Consider the following 10,472-nt stretch of genomic DNA (forward strand, 5'->3'; position numbering starts at 1 on the left):
TTTGTATCATTGTTAAAAGACGATTAGCTTGGCGTTTTAGAGTGATTTTCCTTGCAAATTGGCATGGAGTGAGGTTCAAATTAGTTGCTGCGAGTTCATCTTGCCAAGGTTTCCTTAGGCGTGCAAATCTCAGCCGATCGGTCTAAGCAAAGTCGCTTGGCGTTCAAGTTTGCTTCAAGATCAAATTAGGTAACCTTTCTAATCTATTGATATTCGGAAAATTAGTTGCTTGATTTGAATATTTGGTGAATGAAGTAAATTTCGGATATATGGTTGTCTAGTTTGGTGGATTTTGAACGTGGAGCATATCTCCTATTTTCAAAATTGTACATATCTTGAGCATGGTATATCTTTGGATATTTGATTTAAATTTAAGATAATCTGAAGTCCTATCATATCTTAAAAATATTACACACATCTTTTGGAATATTGAAGATTATCTCGTGTCTAAATTGGAATCCTTAAAAAACCCTTATCATATCTTTTAAACATGAAAATTATCTAATATACTTTGAAGATCTCAAGAGATAACTTTTCCTAAATTTAAAAGATAACGATATCCTTTGTGGATAGGGCCATATGCCCTTTAAAATTTTGGTAATCCCCTATGGGTTTTCGAAATTCATGCGGCCTTGATTGATTTTTACTTTTATATTTAGCATGTTTATATTCTACATATTGTTTGCCATTTATTGTCATAAAGTTTGAACTTTAGTAAGCAATATTGCCCATAACACATGCTCCCTATTTGTGCCTTGTCTCTCGGAAAACGTACATTAAAGGCAACATATGACTTTGATCTCGAAGTACGATAGTGCCCGTACGTGTGAATTAGATATCAAATCCTCGATCTCGAGGAGCGGATCGCTAATTCCTAAATAGAATTTCAAGGTTGTCCCTATGTATATAGGGACGACGGTAATTCTATAATATATTCACTTGCTAACCCTAATCTCGGGGGATGTTGTGAATAAAAATCGGAATTTCGGATTTAAAGGTGTTTTATGGGCAATATTGTTTATTTTTGTTCAAATTTCACTGTTTTCATGGTTTAAATAATTTCCTAAAAAATCCCAAAAAAGATGTCACATTTTCTTAAGCTTAATCACATTTCTCTTCACTTCTTGCATGAAAATAATGTCTAATAAAATTAGGACTTTGAGAAATCAATTTCTTAAGTTAAATTAGATGTTACTTCACGTTAGGGTAGTTTTTACCTTTATTTTTTCATGAATCCGAAAATACACAAAAATATACCAAACAATACCATCCACGTTGCATAGCATTATAGTTTAGTTTGCATTATTATATTTTCCTTGTCATGCATATTTGCCACGTCATTATGCCATGTCACGTATTTTTGCTATGTCATTACATCTCACATGTCATATAGGTAAATTGCATTAGCATTGCATTTAATAAAAGAAAACCCCCAAAAAAAAATTAATTCAAATCATCAAACTAAGGATTTTTCATGAAAATCGGGTACCGAAAGGGCATTAATTGAAAAGTTAATGTAACCAAGTCCCCGAATCCATTTAATCTCTGGTTCGTATGAAATAAAGTATTTTCTCCCGAATACTTTATTTAGGTTTCTAATCTACCTACCATAAAAGATTAGTGGCGGCTCCAATTTAAAATCTTGGCATGTAATTGAACCTAATAATCCGTTAACCTGAAAAAACCAATTTTTAGGTCGCGACAACATGCAATCTTAATTCGTTAAATTTCACGTGCCATTTCCTGACTCGATTCACACGTGAGAGGGGTATAAAATATCCCATGTTGCCCGTATGATCTCTCTTACCTATGAGTGAAACCTTTTGAGTCGGACTTTCTAACAAAAATAGGACTCATTCGGAATGATTACCTTGAGAACTCAAGGTCCAAAAGCGAGGATACATGTTTGTGGGAGAGGCACAAAAGCAATAAGATACGACACCCAAGCTGCTCAACACAAACAAAAGTCACCCTGCTATGACCCAAGTTGGGATTTTATATCAAAGCTAATAGAAATTTTTTTTTTATGTCGGCAAGTGAAGCTATCGGACTTCCTTTCGATTTGAAAATCTTCCACCTGTCTAATAAGGCAAGGTATAGATGTAAAGCACTGACATGGTTTGCATATTATATATATGTATGTACATAACTACACACACAACTGTACTTAAACATTTGTACTTATTTGGCATGATACATTTCTTGTTATAAATAGAAGACGTGGCTGCCTATAGATGGCAAAATCATTAGTACCGAGAACTAGATATTTCATTTTCATCCTTCCCGAATTCTCTATCCATCCGTAGGGGCCAAAGGGCCATCATAACAAAGAAGCTCCTTTCTCATGTTTTGCAGAGAGGAGGAGAAGGAGGAGGAGGAGGAAGAAGAAGAAGAAGAAGACGAGCAGGAGGAAGAGAGAACGGCAATGGAAGGCCATGGCAAAACTTCAACTGCCCTTGCATACTGTGTCACCGGGGCGACGGGCTATCTCGGGTCCTGGTTGGTGAAGTCTCTTCTCCGACGCGGCTACGAGGTCCACGCCGCGGTCCGCGATCCCGGTGTGCATCTCCATCCCTTCCTCTCATTGTTTCCCTTTACTGTTGGCGAATCCGAGTCTAGTCCGAAGGCTTTGAGTGTCTTGAATTTTTTTCCTTTGTAGCCCTCTAGTTTGCCTTTGATGCTCAACTTCCTCCAGTCGTGTTTTGGCCGTAATTTGGCTTTCGATAAACTGAGTTAAGTTGAGCTAAGGTTGACACGTCCGAACTTTGCTTTCATTACTGGAATGTCTGAAGTCTTGTTGATGTTGACCGCTGGCCCCGGAGAGAGAAATCAACAATGTGTGTTTTGGTTCTGGACGGGCTTAAACTTGCCCCATGGGATCGTGAACAGCCCAATTGGCCCATCAAAAGTAGATTTCCAACCGGGATTTTGGCGGTTAAGATCTTAGGACTGACCAAATTATTCCATTCTCACCAAAATTGTCCATCTTGTTACATCCTAGGGAAGCAACTAAGCGACTAGCAGCAAGAATTAGCATTGGCTTTATTAATTTGATTGGCTTGAAAGGTGCTTTCACTAACATTGGAGAATGTCGCATTGCGACTTGAGCTCTGTTGGAGACTGTTCAGCCTAATTTTACTAACTTTGAAATTCGCCTAATTTCACTATCTTCAAAATTCGCCCCAATCACTTAGAAAAGCTTCCGGCTTTCCTCGTCCCGCAGCTAAATCATTGCATCTGCTATCGACGTGGGATGGCGGTGAGCGCTTGAAGTTATTCCGAGCTAGTTTGCAGGATGACGGGAGCTACGACGAGGCGGTTGAGGGCTGCAACGGCGTCTTTCACGTCGCCGCCTCGATGCAATTCGATGTTCACGAGTGCACCGGTAGATTCACTTATATTGTACAGCTTCTTTGGCAACTTTTTATGGTGACTATAATAGCCCAAGAGATTCATTGAATCCCATAAGAAGTGCTTCCTCCTTGAATCTTTTTTTTTTTCCTTAAGATGCGTATGTCCATTCGAACATCATCGATCCGGCGGTCCGGGGCACCCTGAACCTCCTGAAATCATGCCTGAAATCGAAATCAGTGAGGAGGGTGGTGTTCACATCTTCCATCAGTACAGTGACTGCCAAGGACAGTGCAGGGAATTGGAGAGATGTTGTTGATGAATCTTGCCAGACTCCTATTGATCATGTGTGGAAGACTAGAACCAGTGGATGGGTAGTTTCGCTTTTCATTTACCAGCAATATTCGAGAGCATACTGGTGAATTTATTTCTTATTTATTTTTCGGTTAATGTGAAAAATTAGCAAAATAGATGATGAGATATTGTGGCAGGTTTATGTGCTGTCGAAGCTCCTAACGGAGGAAGCAGCATTCCAATTTGCAAGAGAGAAAGGGATCGACATTGTATCGGTGGTCACCGCCACAGTTGGCGGCCCGTTCCTCACCTCTTCTGTTCCTTCCAGCACACGAGTTCTCCTGTCCCCAGTCACAGGTAGCTTCTTGCTAGTTTAACTCTGAGTAGATTATGGGATCTTGGGGGGGTTCGGTAACATCTCGACTTCGCTCGCTGAGGCATTAAACAAGCGTGAACTCGTGGCCAATTGTATTGCGCAGGCGAAGTCGAGATGTTCCGGATATTATCTGCTGTGAACTCCAGGATGGGATCGGTCGGTGTAGTCCACATTGAAGATGTATGCAATGGTCACATTTTCTTGATGGAGCATGCCAAGGCAGAGGGCAAATACATATGCTGTGCTGAAAGCTGCCCCATGTCGAAGTTGATCCGAAACCTCGCCAAAAATTATCCACGCTCGGATATAACAAGGTAATTTTTTGGGATGAATTCACAAATAAAAATTGCATACTGCATGGACAATGTTCATACTTAAACCCTTTATATTTTGCTCAGTGTCAGGCTGGTGGATCAGCAGAACGAGTCAGTCCCAGCTGAGATTTCTTCGAAGAAATTGAGGGACCTGGGGTTCAGCTATGAGCATAGAGCAGAGGACATCATACATGAAACTGTGACTGCCTGCATAAACTTTGGCTTTCTTCCTCCATTAGCAACTTAAAAACTTGGTCTTCTGTTTTGCAATCTGTGAAGCCAAATTCCAATGGGGCTATAAAACTGGAAAAAACAAACGATTCAGTTCTGGCTGAATTGGAAAGGATGGAAGTTCTGGAGTTGGGGTTAGAGCTGTCTTACTCTTACCCCATATGTAATGCGATACAGTTTGACACCAAACACTACAAAGTCAATTCTCCCGGGACCATTCGACCATGTTTGTCGGATGTTGAACCAGATTAAAGTAATGTTTTTGCTGTTGTCACGACACATTAATAGCAGTTACAGACATTGATGATGCCGAAGTTTAAAACTTCATGGGACTCGACGAGCTTTCAGTCAATTAGCGTTTGAATGAGAGATGGGTTTCAAAAATGGGACCTGCATTAATGAACGCCAGGTTTGACCATAGATCTCGGCAGATGCCATGGAAGTTGCTCTCGTTTTGTTAATTTGGAAAAATCCCAAATGGGTTAATTCTGAACTCGAGCAAAGACCAAAGACAAATGTTTCTAAAATAAAACATGTCTGAGCAGTAGATTATGTTCGGGGCCTAATTTCCTTAAAAACTCTTAATTTTAGGTACAGTCCGATATTTGCCCTAAAAAAAATTTTGTCTCGGAAAAAATCTCAAACTTGAGGTTCATTCCCAAACCTGTCTCCAATATTCATCAATTTTTACTCTAATTTCAAATCTATACTCATTAGCCCTCTATTAAATAATCTTTGTTATTGGGGTGGATTTGTTATTCAGGTCGTCAGTTCATACATATAACCCCGTTACTTTGTGATGTGAAAAAGTCATGTCAATTTGGAACCGGATCATGAGATAAATTTGAGGATAGATTGAGAGTTTAATAATTTTTTGATATTTTTCTTTGGATAGATTGGTGCATATTTTAGGACTAAACCTAAAGTTTCGAATTTTTTATATGATTAAAAAAAAAAGTTCAAAATAGATTTGAAATTGGATGTAAAGCCATATTTTTGTTCTGAGACAAAAAAAAATTCCTAAACCTAAAATTGAGAATCTATTCTGATAAAAAAAAATCGAAAGAGACTGAACACGAAATTAAGATTTTTTTTAGAGAATTAGTCTCGTGGATTCAGAAAATGGTCAACAAAAAAGTTTCAAGAACCAGAAGAACATCAGTTACACAGCTCCGGCATGATAACTCAAGCTCAGCGAAAAGGGTAAAAGTCAAAAGACTGTTCTTGAGTGAGTCCGAAGCAGAACATCCGATTGGGACATGATCCTCTCTCTCTCTCTTCATCTTCATCTTCATCTTCATCTTCTTATCTTCCAAGCTCCGTCTGAAGCAATTAGAAGAGAAAAGCCACCGTGACCTTCCACCCAATCGCCATTAAAGACATGGATCGCAATTGGGTGCTGCAGCATTTCAGATCTTAACCAGTAATCATATCTCTTTCGTTCAGAGAAGATCAGAAAAGCAAACCCGAGACAAGAGATGCGCTCATTTACTCGGAGGGTCTTTTCTCATCCGTTTCTCATCTTTTTTCCTGCTGCGGAGGATCGAGGTCTGAAATGTCCTGACGAATTGTCAAAATCAAATCCCGTTTTGGCGCGTTCGTCCTTCCTCCGTTGAAGCTACCGCCTCCCCATTAAATGTCCGTGCGTCCGTCTCATCTAACCTAAAAGCTGTAGGCCCTAGGCTCCTTCTTTAGGGTTTCTGGAGTACTAGAAATTCTGAACATCTCATTGAATTCATTCACGGTTTCGGACAAGTGGTGTGTACAATAAATTGGTTAGTGACACATTCATTGAGCAGTTATGATATGATGTTAGGCCCCGGAGGGCTTTCAATGCCGGGCCAATGTCACCGCGAAAAGGCACGAGCGTTCGCCTGATCGGTTCTTCGGTAACGAAGCATGATTTTCCCGTCAACCCTTAAATCGAGTCTCGTTAGCAAATGCCCGAACACACCTCTTACATGCCAAAAGTCCCAATTTTGACGACACTGATTACATGCTTCACCGGAAGTATCATGAGTGTCGATTACCATACCGTTTAGATCCATATAAAATTGTCATAATCACTCCTACCAAAAAACATTGGAGATTAGATAACTCCGCTCGTCATGTGCATGGCCTAAGAATGTGTGTTTTCCTGCCATCCCATTGAGCTAATCATAACTCACTTGAACATAACACGGGCAACAAATAATTTAAAAATTGAATGATCGGTAACATCATCTAACCACACTTTTTCGAGAGTCAAGCATATGGTCGCGGTCAATGGATATCTATTCACTAGGTAGTTCGCCAGGAATTTCCTAAATATACCAACACTATAAAGCAATTTATGAGTAGTCTCTATTAATGTTTTACTCATCGACTCCGTAACCTGTTGTAGTTTACTATTACTGGTACAATGTCTCATTATGCCCTCCTTCATGCATAATTTATTTAACAGCTATGAGCATAACTATATGCTTTGTCACCTCGCACATGCTTGATCATTTTGCCATCATTCTTTTCAATTAAAGTTGTTAGCTATCCGATATCCTAACAGTATCATTAGACTTGTATCTTAGCCTAAACATCAATGTCCTGGTTATATTGGCATCCACAATTGTTGGCATACATTTGGTACTCTTTGTTGAAAGAAATTGCGATAACCTATGAACATACAAGTGAATCAACTTCATAATCTCCATTATTTTTCTTACTGTCGTACTAAACTACGTTTTCTGTTGTTTGCTCAAATCACAACAATTGTATACATTAGGTTCCTCGATCGCATAACTACATGCGATAGATTCCTTTTACTTAGAACTTTAGATTTCTCTCACCAATGTGCCTCAAATGCATATGCCACAGTTCATACTCTCAAACACGTGCATCCGACATCTCCGTAGCTAAACCGTTAGTTTTTCACCTTGAAGCTCATACAAGCCATCATGATTGATTCTTCTCATATCATCAGGGATGCATTAACAACCTTTAGAACTCCACCTTCCCAACACACAACTGAATCCACAGTATTTCAATGAAATTAGATTCGTCTTCAACTTTAGAACATGCCTCACTCTACTCAATGTGCTCATGGTACCGTCGTACATTCCGGTTTTGAAATCAACGACACTTACATCATCGCACTCCTACGTTGTTCTCCAAATACACTTTATCACTATTGATACCTTGGTAAGTAATGAAATAATTTTCGTTTGGTGTGTGTGTGAAAGGAACAACCAAAATTAATAATCCATCCATCACACGACAAATCCTCAATGACAAACAAAACATCATCATCATTCGAGACATCATCAGCAATTGCAACAATATTAATTGTAAACTCAATTCTAATTATCTTAGCCTTCTCATTCTTCTACTTAAAGCAGTCCCTCCTAAGTTCTCCTTGCCAATATTTCAACAAACAACTCCCCCAATTCTAGATTAATTGCGTCTGTTCGGATTTGCATTACTCATGCTAACACAAGTATTAGTTGTTCTTCTAGCTTTACCCACTAAAGTAGCATGTAATTCTTTTCTATAGATGTCTTCACTCGGGATCAAATCGCAAACCTCATCAAACGTCAAGCTTATTAACCTAAAAGAACAATTAACATAGGTGACGTATTATTCAAACTATTAAGCTATATGGTAATAGAACCCGAGCATGTACCTTATGATCAAAGTCAATCTCAACCGAACTTAATTGACTAGCGATCATATTGAATTTATCGACATGATCAACAACCAACGCACATCTGTTCATCTATAATTGAAATAGACGTCTCATCAAGTAGACCTTGTTAGTCGCAGAGGGCTTTGCGTATATATTCAACAGTGCAACCATCAAAATCCATAGTGATCTTTTTTTTTTTTTTTTATCTTCACGTGAGTTAAATGCGATGTTTCCAGGCCAACACTAGTCAAATAACACATAATGCTTCTCTGTCTAGCAACTCACAATATACTTGTTTCATCGAATTTGGCTTCTTCTCAAATAGGGACAAGTGCATATTTCTCCTGTACATATAACCTTCAATCTGCATCTTCGAGAAAGCAAAATCCTTCCCATAAAATCTATTGATTTTCACTTTCTTCTCCCACTATATCATCCGTTCGCTTTAACTCTGAGAAATAAGCAATTGAAAAATAAAGTAAACTAAATAAGGAAATAAATCGGACTCCAAATTTACGTGGTTCTGTTGGTGGACCAATCGCATGGGAAGAGCGGCACATAATTCCACTACAAATCAAGCAATACGACGAAGATTGCAACCGCACTCGAGTCACCCAAATACTCTTATTGTTTCTCAGCTCTCAACTACACTCAATATCTCGTGTGGTATATAGCCCTTGCAAATTCCACATCGAACAATCTCTTAATCTCATAAAGGGATAATATTACCAGAAAAATTACGTGTTTGGGCGCTACAAGATTCTCTTGGATTGTTTTAAAGAGTAATTCACGAGAAAACCCGCTCCTCAAGTCCTTTTCAGGTAAAGAAAACACACTTCTTACCTAGAAAAGATGGTAGATCCTAAATAGCAAACCTATCCATCTAGAAAATTACTCGAGCTAGGAAATTTAAATCTACGAATTTGAACAAGAGAGGTATCTTCATTAACGATGATTAAAAAAAAAAAAAACGAGACGAGGATAATAAATCCTTTAACGAAGGATTAAGAAATCCGAGCAGAGTACTTAGGCACCATCATCGCACCCCACCCCCCACAATGAATAATCGATGCACGTGGGCGTGCCAGCTGGGACGAAACAGGAAGAGACAAAAGAGAATTGTGCGACATGGGAAGCCCTTCCTCGAATTCTGTCCTCTCCCCTCGAACTAATCCTTTGGCTAATACCGCATGTCAAAAATTTTCCCCCTTTCCCAAATATTTTTTACTCGCTCTGTTCCGTGGATCATTCACGTTTATAATTGCAAACGAGTCCCTTGTTTTTATCGGCCTTGCATGAAATTCCATCCCATTTTTTCAAAGCGCCGACAAGGTGACCGGCGAATTCGTAGGGTCCATAATCAACTTTGCGTATTGATCCTGTCAAAACTCTCACGTCTCCACATGTCACGTGAAGCACCCATGCTCATCAGCATTGTTCCGAGGGACAATGGCACGAATGATTCTTGAATTTTGAATCAACGTGCAATGTGATCTTTGAACTTTTAATTTTACCAATATAGTCTCCGAACTTAGTCCAATGTTCACTACGAGCCCTGAATTATTAATTTAACCAATATAATCTATGAATTTTTGAAACATATTCAATTTAATCCTTAAACCATATGAAGCTGTTCGATATAATCCGTCCATTAAGTTTAGGGACGACATTGGACTTATTATTTATAGTTCATGGACTTAGTTGAAGATGCTTTAAAAGTTTGGAAACCACATTAAACAAATTAAAAATCAAGAATTACATTGTACATTTAACTAAAATTCAAGTATCATATTAATCAAATTAAAAATTCAGAAAACATTTAAAAACCATTTGTATCTTTTTTTTTTTCCTTGCTCCAATCAGACTACAGAAAAAGAAAATCTCAAATTCAATGATCATTCGAGCTTTTCCTTTTTCTTTTTCGTTTTGGAGCAAAATATTGAATGACTTTCAGACGATTCAATTCGCAAGAACGTGAGGCCAGCCAGACCATCCCCTCTCTGAAAGGCACCTGTCGGAGCTCTAATTTATCACTTGTCAGCTACCATCAACTCCATTTCTGATAACTGTAAGATTCTGAAATTTTCACCATCGCCAAATATTGAATGTCTTTCTCTGGATTTCAAAAACTAGCATTCACTGTAACGCTGTTAACATTCAAATCTTTTCAAGAACATTGGCATGAACTTTCAACTGGCCATGTTCATGGATCTTACAGAGTGAATGAAAAGATTCAGAGTAGCCCAGA

At 38.7% G+C, this 10,472-nt stretch overlaps 1 protein-coding gene across 2 annotated transcripts; it reads left to right on the forward strand.

Annotated features, from left to right (window-relative positions):
• The first annotated feature begins 2,329 nt into the window (after window positions 1–2,329).
• On the forward strand, window positions 2,330–4,835 carry LOC115734457 (putative anthocyanidin reductase). Of its 2 annotated transcripts, none has more exons than XM_030665259.2 (6): window positions 2,330–2,558; window positions 3,224–3,385; window positions 3,508–3,725; window positions 3,843–4,002; window positions 4,125–4,335; window positions 4,420–4,835. In XM_030665259.2, the coding sequence occupies exons 1-6, from the start codon at window positions 2,345–2,347 to the stop codon at window positions 4,580–4,582; spliced, it is 1,128 nt and encodes a 375-aa protein (XP_030521119.2). In that variant the 5' UTR covers window positions 2,330–2,344; the 3' UTR covers window positions 4,583–4,835. The 2 variants fall into 2 exon arrangements, with proteins under 2 accessions (XP_030521119.2, XP_030521128.2); XM_030665268.2 differs by having other exon boundaries at window positions 4,426–4,835.
• The last annotated feature ends 5,637 nt before the right edge of the window (window positions 4,836–10,472 follow it).

The sequence above is a fragment of the Rhodamnia argentea genome, chromosome 2 (genome assembly GCF_020921035.1).
Source record: "Rhodamnia argentea isolate NSW1041297 chromosome 2, ASM2092103v1, whole genome shotgun sequence".
Taxonomy (NCBI): Eukaryota; Viridiplantae; Streptophyta; class Magnoliopsida; order Myrtales; family Myrtaceae; genus Rhodamnia; species Rhodamnia argentea.